The sequence below is a fragment of the Panthera onca genome, chromosome B4, assembly GCF_046562875.1.
Source record: "Panthera onca isolate mPanOnc1 chromosome B4, mPanOnc1 haplotype 2, whole genome shotgun sequence".
Classification (NCBI taxonomy): domain Eukaryota; kingdom Metazoa; phylum Chordata; class Mammalia; order Carnivora; family Felidae; genus Panthera; species Panthera onca.
The window spans coordinates 15,269,545-15,285,716 of record NC_138345.1 but is presented as its reverse complement, the minus strand read 5'-3'; the positions used below and the strand labels follow the sequence as shown (position 1 = coordinate 15,285,716).

Sequence of the window (16,172 nt, the reverse complement as noted above, 5' to 3'; positions counted from 1 at the left end):
AGCTTGTTTGCGGCTTCAGTCATCTTAGTGCTGGAAATTGTTCCCTCTGGAGACGTGGTCTGAACCGTCCCTTGCCGATGACGGCAGTGCAGCTCTCAGGCAAAAGCTTGTCTTCCGATCCTCTCCCATGGCACATGACAGTTTTGTCTGTGACGGCCGGATTAATTATCACAAGTGGTTTGCTGGCAGACAGTTGGATGCTAATTATGATTGGGACCCCTGGGCCCTTGCACCCAAATCTGTTGATGTTTGTTGGTGGCGGTGAAAAGGAAACACCATAAAATATGAAAGGATTTCTTTTTTGTGGGTTGGGTCCTGGGGAACAACTCAGAGCGAGGCAGATCAAGCCATGCAGCTTTGGTTAACCGTGACCTGAGCCAACAGCTTCTCCCCCTGTGTTCGCGGGGAAAGGACTGAACAAGTGGTTAATTAATTGTTACTTCCCGGTGAAGAGGGGTTTGAGTTTGGATATTTCAATGCAAAGGCAAAAATAGGCATTGATTAAATTTGAGGTGACATTTGGGAAGGTGTTCTCATAATGTCTGAGTTTGATTATCCAATCTGACTTCATGCTGTGTCCTGGGTTTGTGTAAAATTTCTAGCAGGTTCTACCTGGGAAGAATTATTTTCAATTAAATGGATCATGAGCACTGGAGAAAGAATCATGAAACGCACCTGTAGCGTGGAATCATGTAGTGAACAAAGCTGCCCAGCTCACAAAGGGATGTTTTGGGAGTTGGCCTGCGCTAATACGGGCTTTGGGTACCATGTCATTCTTTCTCATCATCGGTTACGTTAATGAGGTATAGACATGAAGGCAGGTGCGTACTTCACGGGGCCGTGTGACGCATGGCGGATGCTGTTGCCGGCTCTGGTTGGGGACAAGCAAGGAGGAGGCCAGCAGATCCTTGATCGCTGGAAAGGATGATAACCTGTTGGGAGATTGCAAAAAGGCAATCCAGCATTAGTGGGGAAAGTAGAGAAAAGAACAGGAAATGTCTTAATTATTTCAAGTAGGTATGTGAATGGGCTGGCTTTCTTTAGTAAGGCTTTTTGATAGGCTACAGGCAACGTTCCAGCATATGTGCTTGAATCATCTTTAATGACTAAGTAAATAAAGGGCACCCCTACGTACTTTTTTTGGGATTCCATGGATTTTTAAATAGTGTTTTTTCCTCAAGGAAAGTGAAGTGACTCATAATTCCTATTAAATTTGGTGGCTGATATATAGTCACAATATACAAAATAAATTTTGTCTAATGTTGCATTTCCATAATCATCAGATAAGATTGTCTGGCAGAAACAAACTTGCCTTTAGGCCTTACCTGGGGAAGTCAGAGTACAGCGAGTGCCCCCACTCCTGCACCACTCTTAGCCCAAAAAACGTAGACAGAGGCAAAGACAGGTCCACAAAGATCCACTGCTTTGTTCCCTGGCACAGTTGAGGATACAGTTGTGTCAGAAGGAGCTATTTGAAAGGCTTTGAAATTTTTCTGCAGTTACCCTTTCGGTTGAATTTCCTGAAAGTTTTTCCTGCTTCCAGGGTATAAGTACAAGGTATGATGAACAGGAAGTTTAAGGGAATGACACTCATTAAATCTCATTTCTCTGTGCCTCTTTCAGCCTTTTCTTGATGATTTTAATTCTTACCGGGCAGCAACTCAGTGACCTTACTTCTCCCTCTTATGAGCCAGGGAGGAAAACCCTCTGTGTTTAAAGAGACTCCGAGCCTCCCATGCATCCCAGTTCTGCTCCAGGGAAACCTGGGCAGTGGCAGAGTACCCCTGCACAGGTAGAGATGGGCATTTTCGTTCTGGTGAAGGGGTGACGAGGCCAGGGGCCAAGCCAACAGCATGAACACTGGCTTTGCTCGGGAGTGTCTTCGTTTATTCTCACACTCGTTCGTGCACTCACTCGTTCACAGAGACTTGCTGAGCATTACTTCAAGTAGGTATGTGAATGGGAGCCCTGCCCATCCTGGTAAAGAGAGCATGGGCCCCACCCTCGGGGTCCGTTCCCAGCTGTGCATTGCAGCAGCCCTGTGTCCTTACAGAGCCCGCGGACGCCAAGTTAATACAGCCCAAGAGCTATATCACCAACCGGGCGTGTTCCTTTCTTAAATGGACACAAGACTTACCATTTTGCACTCCTTAGTTTTTGAATCTTCGATAATCACACACTGACAGCGGTTTCATCAGGTGGCTATCTCTGGATCCTGTCAACTCGCTTGAGACCTTTTGGGTGACTTCGGGTAGGGCCAGGCAGTCAGACTGACAAGAGCCCGGCCTGGGGTTTCCGGGAGTTTCTGAGCACATTTCTGCCATCGACCACCTGTCACTTTGGTCGACTCATTTGGCCCAACCACACCCCAATTTCTCATCTGCGGAACAACACATTTAACCAAAGTGAATTTAGGTCACCCTCATTTTTTAAAATCTATACTTTTTTTTTTTAATTTTAGTGGGTAAAAAAGGTGATTTTCAAGTTTAACAGGTCTAATAGTTGTGCTACCAAAATGGAAAAGAAAACCAAACAAAATTACTTTTTTCCATTTGGGACAAGTTGAATTTCAAAAATAGCATCCTCTGTGCTGCCTGAGGTTAGAGTCACTATTTCTAAGAACATCTGCCATTTCATGAGTAATTAGATGCGTCCAGACTGACAGAGACATGATCTCATTCATTCTTCACAACCTTAAGAGGGAGGTTCTGTTAGTGTCCTTGTACCCGTAGGGTGTATGTAGGTACTGTCCCTGTTTGCAGATGAGGAGATAGAGACCCAGAGAGACTAGGGAACTTCTCTGGGTTTACACATCAGGGAATGTTAAGATGGGCTTGGAATCCGGAGCTTCTTTATGACTCACAGAACCATCACATAATGTTCCGATCAGCTTGCTAGTGACCCCACCTGTCACGAAGGCAGGGCTCAGTGATTGGTGGGTGCATGGCGGGTGGAATGAGATGGAAACTTGTAACGTGATCACTTGGAAGACGTGTACTCAGGTAGCCCTCTGTTTTTACTGTTACTGCACGTTCTGTGTCACCGTGCACTGAGGCCACACTGTTCCTAGATCATCTTGTTGCCAATGGGTCTTCTTTTAAACCTTCGCTAATTAATACAAGGACCCAATCTCAGGTCCCCTGATACTCAGTGGAGTGCCCTGACCGGCAGCTTGGGCGTCACCTGGTAATGGGGTCAGAAATGGAAGATCTCGGGCCCCTCGACCCGCTGACTCAGAATCGGCATGTGCCCAGATGCCCCAGGTAATTCCCGTGCACACAGAAGTTTGGGAGCTTTGTACGTCTGGCAGGACTGCACGTGAACCCTGTGCTACTTGGCAGAAGAGCACAGTTGAGTATCACGCCACGATAACCACATTAATAGTGTTGTGGCCAGGAGTGAAGAATTTGAGGAATACGATTCTCAAATCGCGACAGAAGACCGCGACACTCAGGAGGAAGGCATAGGACCTGAACGCAGGAGAAGCTGGAAAAAGAGAAATCTTTTTCCGTGGACCTTGCTTTTTATGGAGTTGAAGAACACAGGGTTTTTTTCGGGTTTGTTTTTACTTTGGAAAAAAAACCATCCCGGGTTGCTTGGGAGTTCAAACAGTAGAGTCCAACTAGTAAAAAGTAAGAATTAATAAAAAGAGAGAAGGCTAAAACTTAGTGATAAGCCATACTTCTCAAGGTTATTATTTTGAGCTAATTGCAGGACTCCCCGGCCCTCTGTTTTTCCCCTCAAAGTTCGTATTTCTTATAAAACAGCTCCAAAGTGAAAAATCCTATGTTGTGTAAAATAATTACTCATATTTATCGTTAAGAACGAATACGCAGCATGCAGCAACGAATGTTTTTCCTTCCTGTCTCACGTGGCTGTTTCTTAAATGCACAACGTTTTATAGAACATACAGGAAAAATGTACCATTTCTTGCAGTCACTGGATTCTACCTAACAAGCGAAAATTGAAACTTAGCTCATGTAGAGGCAGTTATATTACATGTTCAATGAGGGTTTTAAGATATATATTGAAAAAAATTAAGTATTACGTGCAAAAACATAAACAGAGGACACTATAAATCGAGCCCCCTGTGAAACGTATGTAAATGTGTTAATACGTGTGTGTACATAATGTGATATGGAGGAAGATTATTACCAGCTCCTTGTTTTTATAGTGTGTTGTTGGTATTTTACAGAAAGGTTAAAGCAAATGAAGTGTTGCCAGGATCTCCAAAACTATCCATCCTAACTTCTAGGATCATGTTCTCCAAACTGCTAATTAACGTAAAGTCAGTTTCATATATTGAGATGTTTAATCAATTGGCAGATTGCTGTCAATAAATATGTGTCTGAAGTGGTTTGTAATAGACAGGCTAATGAAGTACCCTCTGTGAGTGTCAGAGCTATTGGGAAAAGTCTCTCTCCCTTCTGGGCGTCTTGCCATATGTTATTAGTCTCCCTCTGATGCAGGAAAGAATGCCCTTCACCATTGCCGGTCTCACCTCTGGATGGAATTAGCCAGAGAACCAGAAGGTGAGTTTCATTTTATACTAGTGGTTAGTCAAGCAGCGTTAGGTGAAAGGGGTGGTTACTGGTAACGTTACCGATACGAAAAGTCACTAACGTTTCCTGAGCAGTTACTACACACGAGGCTCTCTGTGCAGTGCTCTGATTTCAGTTACCACATTTATATTCCCGGCAGCCCTAAGAGAAAGTGCAGTGTTTCCCAAACCTCTCACATCATTTATGTGACCATTGTTTGGGTCATGCCACTGCAGTCCTGAAACAGATTTGTAGCTACCGTAACCAACACGCATAGTTTTTTCAAAGTCATTGTAATTTTCCAACTGTAACATAGTGGAGAAATGAAAAGAGTGTGGCTTATTACTGAATTCATTGAATATATAAAAGCCTGCTCCTGGCTACCCTGGGGGATGGGTCATAGTGGTCAGATGTTTGCAGCTGTGCATAGAAATCCTATCTGGATATCTGGCAGCTCTAAACAGGCAGAAAGAGATAGGACAGATGGGCTACCCAGATACTATAAGATGTCTCGATGTCAGTGATGTGATTTTCCAAGATGGCGAACGAATCTTAGCAAAGCTCCAAAAACATAGCAAAATATGGCCTCATCTCGATTTGCACAAAAGCTGCATGGCTGGAATATCCAGTCTACATCGATGCTGGACAGAAAATACTTTGTGTTCCTCCATAAAACAAATTGAGGTTCTAGGATTTCCATCTACACGAATGTCCCACAGACGTTGAGAACTCCTGGGGCCTGGGAGACCGCTCTCAACATACCAGGTCTGGCTTTATCAGAAGACATCATCTCCCCAGCCTTCATCCAGTAAATGCCACTATAGCTTTCCAGGCATGAGGACAACCACAAAGGCCCCCACCAATTTCTAGAAAAGGTCTGCAGGGGGTTATGGTCACCCCATGAGGCAAGGATACCCTGGTTTCATCTCTGTCTTTCACGAGTAGCAACTGAAGCCTCTGTCATTTTCCCAAAGCCACATAGGCAGGAAATAATGAAGTTGGGTTCCAGACTGTCCTTGATGCTAGAATCCCTGCATTTAACCTGCATTAAAACACATGTAGGCTTTGCGGGTCATTTCTCAGAATTGCGATGTGAGATTCATTGAACCCTCCCCACACACCCCCACCCTCAGCCCTGGCTGTGGCTATCTCCTCTGGCCAGGTGCTTTGCATGCATGACCTAATGTTCACGACAAACCTGCAATGCCATTGTGTTGATTGCCTTTAAACAAATTGGGACACTTGAGTTTGAGCCTCTTCCCCAAGGTCACTCAGCCGGTGAGAAACAGAACTGGGCTTCGAGTTCATTTTAACTGCCGAGAGCAGCTCCCACACCTCGTTAGAGCTGGGCCGTTAGAAGGAGGGAGCATGCATAACCTGTTGGTAACCACTCGCCCACCTTTTCTTGATGTCCTTTTACTTTCTCATTTCCTCCTCAGTAAGGTGCCCAAATAGTTGATTGGCCGAAGGAGGACACTTTTGAGAATGAAAGCAGGCGCTCTTCTTAGCAGGACACGGATGTGGGTCACTCAGCGATGGCCAGCTTAGAGGCTTGAGGAAGGGAACACTCACCAGTTGGTGACTGACGATCACACACAGAGCTAGAAAATGCCGTGCGCTTCCTGGTCAGAACACGCTGGGGACTCGGCTCCCACAGGAACTCTGCTTTGCTACCCACAGTGACTGTGTGACCATCTTGAAAGGGATAGGACCTTTTTGTCTTTTGAGATCTTTCCCCAGTTTGCAAAGTTGACATTCCTGCTTTCCCAAGGGCAGAGGTGGTTTGGACAGGCAAGCCTTGAATCAGTGCCCCTCAGAGCATCACAAAAATAGGTGGGGGGCGGGCCTGGGGACCCCACACCAGACCCCCAGGGCACAGAAGCTCTTTGTAGGTGGTGACTGGGGCAGAGAGCTGCTTCCTGCACGACAAGAGAAGGCTTCCTTCCGCTTCCATGTAAAGCTTGTGCTGAAGGAGTGCAGTGACTAATTCTGCCTGAATTTCCCCCAAGCTTCTGCACTTGTCTTTGTTTATTATATTAATAAATACTATGCAGCTAATGTTCCCATCTGGCAGACCAGAGAAAAGAGCATAAAAATGAAGTCGTGGTACAGCTCTTAAATACTAATGAAGGTGAGATGTACTTGGCATGGTAGGAAGGTGGGTCTTTATTTTGGAGTTCTTAATTAAGAACTGCCAAGTGACTAATATTAATTAGGAAGCCAGCTGTATCCTTCAGCTTTATGGTGTATTTCTTCTTAGGAACCTAGGAAGGGAGTGAGTCGGAGCTTCTCTTAATCCATCAGCACACGAGCAATTTTGTATTAAGTATAGTTGGTGTGTACGAGACCAGGCTGTGTGGACAGAGATTTATAGGATACTGTCTTGGCCTTCAGGGTCTCCACCGAATTGAGTACAGTATCGGGACAGGGAAGGGAAAGGCGGCAGAACAGGAGCATGGCAGTGTGGTGGGAGACAGCTTTCTCTACGCGGTGTCCTCCCTGTGCTGGGGTCCCAGTAGTGCGCCAGTATAAAGGGCTGGGAGAGCATCACGTCCCCAGTTACAGTGGCATGGACAAAAAGGTTTGAGGACCAGCTGGCAGACCACAGTTGTAGGCAGAAGGAGTTGGGATGACTACAGCTGAGCTCCGAAGAGGAGTGGGAGACTTCCAAGGGGTGAGGAGCCCTGGGCAGCCCCAGGGGAGGAAGGGAGCAGGGCCGGTTGAACCTGAAAGGGAAGTCACGGGCGGCACGCTGGCACGTTTGCTCCCGCTCCTCCGTGCCCAGTCTGTCCACCGGCTGTTTTAAGAGTGACCCTGCTGGGGTGCCTGAGTGGCTCAGTTGGTTGAGCATCCAGCTTTGGCTTAGGTCACGATCTCATGGTTCGTGGGTTCGAGCCCCATGTCAGACTGTGTGCCGACAGCTCAGAGCCTGGAGCCTGCTGCGGATTCTGTGGCTCCCTCTCTCTCTGCCCTTCCCCCGCTCACGCTCTGCGTATGTCTCTGTCTCTCAAAAATAAACAAACATGACAAAAATTAAAAAAAAAAAAAGAGTGACCCTGTTGGCGCTGCTCGTACCTGCGCTTGGGCTCAGGCGTGGTCTCCTGTAGGTTCCTGGGTCCCTGAGCTGGAGGGCAGGGGTGGTGGTTGGAGCACAAACTCAGTGCGCTGTGTATTCGCAAAGGGACCACTCACTCAGCTCCTTAATAAACTAGCGCCCAGAACAAGGGGCTTAATAGGAAGCCCTTCAGAACGTCCGTCCGTGTTTCTGTGTTCCAAGTCTCTTTTGACACTGATGTGGTAATATCCATCAAGTTCTAGTTCCTTGAATCACTAGCGATTGAAGGGTTATATGAAGATTAAGTTGTAATAGGCTTTTATTTATTTTTTTTTTTTTTACTTTGCCCGACAGAGTGTTAATTTTCTGCGGTAGTTTGTTTGCGTGTTTGTTCTTCAAGCTCAAATTGGCCAATTTTCAATTCTCTCTTAATTTCATCCCTAGAAACTCAGGTTGCAGCGTTGATCTGTAAACCGACAACTCCGTGAAAGCACCCGACCCAGCGCCGTGGCGGGCGCAGCGGTCCCACAAGTCTCCACCCTGCTTCACGGACTTTCTTGGGTAGCGCTTCCCTCACACCATCCAAGGAGAGCTGTCAGTCAAGAGTCCTGAACTTTGAGCCTTAGACGTGCCCATTTTTGTCTATAGATTCAGACTCCTCTCAGGGGGCCGAGCGTGCCCCCTCTCTGTCCTCACACTGCCACAGAACTCGTACCTTGTACATCTCTTCGCATTAGTGACTTCCATCCCGGTTGTACCCGCGTGTGTGTGGGCATGAACCCTGCCCAGCCTTGCTTTATGAACGGCCTTTTCCACTAAATCCAGATATCCAGAACAGTCCTTGGCCCAACTAAGAAACTCTTGGAGCATTTTCCAGAATCCTACCCTCTGCTTTTGATACAGTCCCGAACGGTTCCTGTCTTTGGCATGCCGCCCTGATGGCCTGGTTCTGACATCTCTGAGCGTCACTAAAAGCACAGTTCCCTTCAGAGAAAAAGAAACCTTGGAAACAGTAGGGCTGTGCTGTTTCCTGCTCTTTCCATTATGTAACTTGGAGAAATTTACTAACCTCATGTCATTGTCAGCCTCGAATCTGTTAAAGAGTATCTGTACAAAAAATAAAATGTGTACAGAAACCGTGTTGTCTAAGGGAGTGACTTTCACCATAGCCGGGTAGCACCTCTGTTGTTACAGGTTTAATATTTTTCCTTAAATCCATTCTCATTCTTAAATTTATTTTTAAATGAAACGGTTTAGCCATACTCTGGATGATAAGTTGGCATCACTTACAATTAATAAACGTACATAGTAATTAAAGCTGGAATCTCCACACATAATCATCTCACAGAACACCCTTGGGAGACATTGCTTGGGGGGAGATGTTCCGTCCTCGGGGGCCGAGTGGGGTTCGGGAAACAGACCCACTTCTTCCGGGCTTTAATATTCAGTAAGGGCCTCTGGTTTCATTTGACTTGTAAGTTTTGTTTACACCAGGATTTTTCAACCTCAACTATTGACTTTGGGGCTGGATAATTTTTTGTTCTTGGAGACTGTTCTGTGCATTATAGGATGTTGGGCAGCATCCCTGGCCAGCCACACACACCACACCCCCACTAGATGGGAGATGCCAGCCACACACCCCCCGGGTGCAACAACCAAACATGTTTCTACACTGCCAAAAAGAGCCCTGGTGGAGGGCAAAATCGAGCCTGGTTGAGTAGCACTCTGTTATATATGAGTCATGTTGTTGTTGTCTTAAATTGTCGGTTTGCTAGGTATGTATATTTAAAATATACTGTACTTTTTTGGGGCGCCTGGGTAGCTCAGTCGGTTGAGCGTCCAACTTCAGCCCAGGTCATGATCTCACAGTTTGTGGGTTCGAGCCCCGTACCGGGCTCTGTGCTGACAGCTCAGAGCCTGGAGCCTGCTTCAGATTCTGTGTCTCCCTCTCTCTCTGCCCCTCCCTAGCTCGCTCTCGTGCTCTCTCTCACTCTCTCTCGCTCTCTCTCTCTATATATATACGTATATGTGTATATATCAAAAATAAATTTTAAAAAATAAAATATAAAATATACTGTACTTTTTGTGACCACATTTTAGTTTTTTTGTGACTGTGCCCATAATTTCCCTACCCCCAAAATGGAAGTGGCCCTGGCCTCTCCTGATACCTGCTCAGGAAGCACCTGGTCCCTTCCCTGTAAGAGCAGGTTGGATCTCCCTGACCCCCCTCGTGTGTTTCTGACCTAGATGCAGACGGGCTCATTGTGAGAAATGATTTCATTTGTTACCACCAGTAGTAAACACCAGTGGAGGCCTGTGTCTTTGCGAGATACTTACTGTTTTAAATGTATTCTCTTGAATGATGCTGGTTAATATCATTTATTCCTATTTTTTGTTTTGTTTTGTTTTGTTTTGTTTGTTTGTTTTCACTGAGAAAATTGAAGCTTGGCTGGGTTACATGATTTTCCCAAAGCCACACTACTAAAGATGCAATTCTGTTAAAAACAATATTGGAAGCAGTCTGTCCCCAAAACAAAGAAATGTTTGCTTCAGTTATGACATACAGTATGGATTCACGGGTTGCCTGCCAATAATTGTGTTTATGATGTGGCAAATACTAATGCAGTAACATCTATTTAAGATTATTCGATCTAAGGGCACCTGTCTGCCTCAGCCGGCAGAGCACGTGCCTCCTTATCTTAGGGTTATGAGTTCGAGTCCCATGTGGCGTGTAGAAATTATCCAAAAAATCTTCAAAAAAAATTAGAAACCTAACTATAATATAAGCCATGATGATTACTATTAAAACATATATACTCTGGAAGAAAACTTAAAAAATATTCACAAAAAAAATGCTAGTAGAATTTATGTTTAAGTGAGAGACTTCTGGCTGTTTTCTTTTCAACCTGTTCTGAATTCCTTTTTTTTTTTTTTTTTTTTTAATGTTTATTTTTGAGAGAGAGAGAGAAAGAAAGCATGAGTCTGGGAGGGGCAGAGAGAGAGGAAGACACAGAATCCGAAGCAGGCTCCAGGCTCTGAGCTGTCAGCACGGAGCCCTATGCGCGGCCCGAACCCATGAACCATGAGATCATGACCTGAGCCAAAGTCAGATGCTTAACCGACTGAGCCACCCAGGCACCCAACCCTGTTCTGATTTTCTAAATGGGTTGTAATATATTCTATTTGTTTTAAAAGTGAAATTTGTAAGTTAAAAATGAAGGAAGATACAGTTTAGATTCCTGTCACAGTTACTTTTTCTCTACAATTCCAGCCAAGAAACGTCCATATTCTGCACATTACAGATAAATGTCCGTGTGTCCTGGGGTCTGGGGTCAGCAGTCTTTCAGAGCTGATTTGCTGTCCCTTGGGGCAGACAGCTGAAGGAAGCTACTTTTTTGTTGAAGGAAGCATGCAGGCTCCTTCCTTGGGGTACACAGCCAAAATACGTCCTGATGGGAAGCAGGCGGTGGGGCCGCTCCCTCTGTTGTGACTGGTTTTTAATATGAATGCCTCTGGGATGAGATTCGGCCTTACCTGTAAAAAGAAAGGGTGAGGAACTTGCCGCATGCCTAGATCAGTTCACTTTTTGTGACAGCGGCCATTCATGTTGCTGTCACAGAAGGGTAATTCATTATGGACCATGTCACCATCAACTTTTTCACTAGTGAAGACTTGTAACTGGACCAAATTGACAAGACTGGAGTAGAAACATGACTGGTACTGCTACATAAGCCACGGTGATAGTTGTTTGCCAGCAGAATGTATAGAACATTTTTTATTATTTTTTTCAAAAAAAAAAAATGTTTAACAGTTATTGGCTCGGAGCCACAGAGAGACAGAGCATGAGCAGGAGAAGGGCAGAGAAGGAGGGAGACGCAGAATTGGAAGCAGGCTCCAGGCTCTGAGCTGTCAGCACAGAGCCCGATGGGGGGCTGGAACCCACGAACCGCAAGATCATGACCTGAGCTGAAGTTGGACGCTTAACCGACCGAGCCACCCAGGCACCCCTAGAACATTTTTTAAATGACAGGACTGTTACCTCACGTATTTACTTAAGCATCCTTCCATCTATGCGTTCCCATTCACTTTTAATTGCTTAGTATTTGACAACAAATACATGTACTTTGGGCCATTTGGATAGTAGTTATTCCCTTAACGTTCAAGGGGAACCATATTAAGGTGCTGAGTACCTGACATTAGGTCCTCATAACTAACCCTATTAGGTGGCACAGAGAATGCCTCTTTCATGTACAAAATGAGCCTCAGACAGGTTCTGTTTGCCAATAGATTCCTTAATGATTCTTCTTGAACGTGGGGTAAATCTGTACCATTGTAAGCAAGCTTTCTTTTTAGCTTCTGCATACAGTTATACTTGTCAAATGCTAGCTGTTTCCTAATTTATATCTGCTAGAATTTTCTGATGCTTTTGCTTGTTTACTGTTTCCATGTGTTACACCTAATGTGAAATTGAGATTTTGGTTAATTAACTACTCAGCACGATTATTTCCCTTAAGTAGAGGGGAACTTCGTGTACCAATTTTGTCCTTCTTGTTCGTTATGAGTCCATATGGCTCACCTCACCTTTAAAGAAATTAGCCTCCTTACCCTTCTCTTGAACTCTTATTTTGTGGCCTTGATTCTATGCCCACCCTGCCCACAACCACAAAATTCCCAAGGAGTACCACCTGGCACAGGATTGTTGGATACTGGTTTGCAGTACACGTTATCTTCATATGAGTGAATAGATAGCCTTCTGCATTCACCAGAAGCACTGTATCATGTCTGGGGGAAGTTTTTTTAATGTTTCTAAAGAGCTGTAGACATTTTAATAAAAGCTTCTCCTCAGCTTTTGTCTGCTGTGTATCCGGAGAAAAGTACAGTAAAAGAGAATATGGCATTACTGTAGCCTGCCTGTCTGAATCCATTTCAATTCATTGAGCTAGATTTCTCTGAAAAGCCAAGTCTGCCCTAAAAAGATATCCAGGGTGGCAAACCCAGAACTTTGGTGTCTGCAGGTGCCATTTTTTTTATTCTTAATATTTTAAATTAAATTGCCTGGCACCATGGCAAACACGATCAAACCTGATGGCCACAGGAAAAGTGGAGATGCCCAGTATTAGCTGGGGATGGACGGAAGCCTCAGACTCAGTAAGAGTGGTGAAACCTGCAAGTGTTCGTGGCCAGAGGTCCAGCCCACCTGGTCTCCAAGCCATTATGCTGGGGACCTCTGAGGTATGGCGATGACGTGGTCCCTCTGAGGACTCCCAGCCTACCCGTAAGCACGTCCAAGAGCACGAAGCACAGAGGCATATGGAAATTCCACTCTCGAGCTTAATATACACCATGCAAAATGAATTTTTCATACTGGGCTTTTAAGAAATGGAAAACCTCCAGCTTTCCCTCACTGGTGTGCCTTTTGGAGTTAGTGCCCTTTAAAGCAGCCGGAGGGGGGAATGACTGTAATGTAAGCAGAGTGGTGTTTGCAAGTGAGGGCTACATGAAAGGCGATGATGATTTGGGAAACGTTATTCTGGGTGTGGAATTGAACAAAGAGTCATTACCGAAGGAAAAACTACCCAGAAACACTTTAATAGTCTCTCAGATTTGGGTCCAAAGAACCATACTGTGAATTGAGTGGAAGATAAATAGAGAGGAAAATAGCAAATTAAGGGGACAAATAACCAGGGAGGGGCGGGTGCCCGCTGGCATTGGCAAGGAGAACATATAACCAGCGTCTGATGCATTTCCTTGAGAATCCGTGTGTTTGCAAATTGCTTCGTTGCATCTTAGCAGAATGTAATCTGAGTAACGAAGAGCTGACTAGCGAACATAGTTGGATGAATTCCCTCAGTACTCCTGAAATATAACAGAGCAAGGAACAGTATAATGAAAAATAACAGAGAGAGTAGCTAGGGGCTTAACTTATGATCAGTGTTCATTACAACAAATGACACTTTCACTGCAGAGTTACCATAAAGATTATTGACTCTTACGTAATGTGGTTCCCATCTGAATAGATCTGAGAATAGCTTAGCCTGTGAATGGGAGAGCTGAAGCAAGAGGAGGACCACAATGTGCTCAATGCCCTTATTCATTTTTTTCACTTAGTCCTGGGAAGCCGCCCATTCAGGACCCCGGACAGAGCAAAAGCCCGTGAATCTTCTTGCAGGAAGATTCGCCATGATTCTCTTCTCTTTGACTAGCATGGCCCTGTGTAATATTCAGTGAAGACCAGGGTCAGAAAGTGACCAGGCTTGTTAGCCATTTTATATTGAAGGTCCTCACCTGATTTTCTCTGCCATTTGCCTTTTTCCTCAAGCACACATGTGACATTTTAAAAAACCATCTCTTTGGGACAAGACTGTGTTTTGCATGAAACTTGTAGCACACAACCCCGTTTTTCAGCTCTGGCTTTCAACCAAGCTTACAATGGGCAATCCCAATTCAGGGCACAGTGTGCGTAACAGCCTTGGTTTACTGAGCACCTGTGTGGTACCTGCTAAACACTCTGGTTTCATCCTCCTAGTGACCCTATGAGGTATGTACTATGAGTGTCATTCCCACTTCCCAGATGGCAGAGCATGTTCAGAGAGGTTAGGTAAGTTGGCCAAGGTTACCCAGCTGCTATAACAACCCAGTTGTTATAGATGAACTTCAAAACCAGGACTAACATCTGCCAGGTGTTTCAACTTCCTCACAGATGCTGAGCACAGAGAGAGCTACCCTTTCTCTTGCTTTCTCTCCCTCTCCTGCGTGCACTCCCTTGGACTCTCTTGGGCTCTTTGTCACTCACTTTCTCTATTTCTGGAAAAGCTGGCTGGATTTTGAAATCAGACACATCGGGACTTGGGCCCTTCCTTTTTCATTTGCTAGAAATCCTGAAAAACTGACCTAACCTCTCTTAAGAGTAGTTGTAATGAAAAAAATAGTTCATGCTTAATGGGTGGCGAGACACGGTGATAAGCTTTTTGCATGATTGCTTCATTCATTCCTCACAATTGTAGGCAGTGTAGGTCTGATTAAAATTCCTATTTTATAGATTGAAGAACTGGGCTTAGAATAGTCCAAGCTACACAGCCACTAATTCTGTCTGGAACTTTTATATCTAGCCAGTATTACACTGTTCACTGTGGGCAGTTTCAAAGTGCCCCCATAAGAGACGGTCACCATCAGTGTTAGCCAAAGACAATGATGACAGGCCCCAGTAATATGGGAGACACGAGCAGGGCAAGGGAGCCCAAAGAGGCTAGTGGGTAAGGGGACTGTATTGTTGGGTGGAAAGAAGCCAAGTGGCGTTTGGGAACAAGTCAACAATTGTCAAAAGAACGACAAAGGCATGTCTGGGAGCTCCATAGTAGACAAGTCTTTGGCTCTCACCCTTCCTTTAGGTTTCAATTTCTTATTTCTGAGTTCCATAGAAAAAATATCCTGGTGAGGAATGGAGAATTTAAAACTACTGTCAGCCATGGGAGAGCCAGTACATTGAACATTTGTCCCCAGTCTGTTGTAAGCACAGCCATGACTCGGATGCCGTGCCTCGTGGACATCTGCAGTGAGCTTCTGTAGACCCACCCTCCAGACTCCCTGGCCCAGAGATCAGAGACGGACATGGAGACTGAGCCAGAGTCTAGACTTGGTATTTGCCACTTCACAAGAAGCAGCTGAGTGAGGAAGCCTGGCTTGCTTGGGAAATGGCAAAACTCATGAGTCCACATGACCTACACCTGCTTCTTTTTGAGCCCCTGCTACTGAAGGCCTTGTGGAAAGTGCAGCCTGGTCAGCTGTGAGCTCAGGACCTGTGGCTCCTAAAGCCGTTTTTATGTGTTGTTGCTTTTGGGAAAGAGAAGGCCCAACTATGCTTTTCTCCAGCCAAGTAGTTTCATGGGCTTTAGGACTTACTTGTATTGGCCTGAAGACTTTTCCAGGCTCATACTCGGAACTGTTGTAAGCAATTAAAAACAGGGAAGAACCTACTAGCTAAGTGGGATTACTTTTTTAAAAAGTACTGTGTGTGTGTGTGTGTGTGTGTGTGTGTCCATCCTTCCTTTTGCTGAAGTGCAAAAACTAACCAAGCACCAAGAAAGAGTCCCATCAGCTTTCAGAATGCCTTTCATCTAGTACAAGAAAGGCTTGACCCCACCATATTCACATGGTCTCTCTCTGTTGTGCAGCATGTGACCACAAACAGCATGCAGCTCTTGAGCTCTTGAATTGTTAACCTGTCTGATTAGGATGTGCTTTGAAATCCTCACCAGGTTTCAAAGACACTTAGGGCAAAAAAAAAAAAAAAAAAAAATCATTAAACTTATATGATAGATTTGCTAAGTCTTTTGTCTGTAAATTAAGGATAAAATAGGTCATTAATCACATTTATATTGATTACATGTTGAAATGATCATATTTTAGATATATTGGGTTAAAACGTATATCAAAGTTGATTTCATTTGTTTACTTTTTTTAATGTGGCTGCTAGAAAAGTGAAAGTTATCTGTATGGATTTTATATTTCGGACAGAGCTAGTCTATAGATATATGAAAGTATAGAGTACGTGTCTACAAATTAGAAGTACTAATATG

The 16,172-nt window shown here is 44.8% G+C and overlaps 1 protein-coding gene across 4 annotated transcripts in view; it reads left to right on the top strand.

Moving 5' to 3' along the window:
• RSU1 (Ras suppressor protein 1) overlaps nucleotides 1-16,172 on the top strand; it is a 202,283-nt gene that overhangs the window by 171,362 nt on the left and 14,749 nt on the right. The window contains exon 9 of one of the 4 annotated variants that reach the window (XM_060659566.2): nucleotides 8,041-8,059. The exons of the other annotated variants lie outside the window; for them this stretch is intronic. Coding sequence (XP_060515549.1) covers nucleotide 8,041 — 1 coding nt within the window. The 3' untranslated portion in view covers nucleotides 8,042-8,059. Of the gene's footprint in view, nucleotides 1-8,040; nucleotides 8,060-16,172 lie in introns of those variants that run through there. 4 annotated transcript variants of the gene reach the window in all.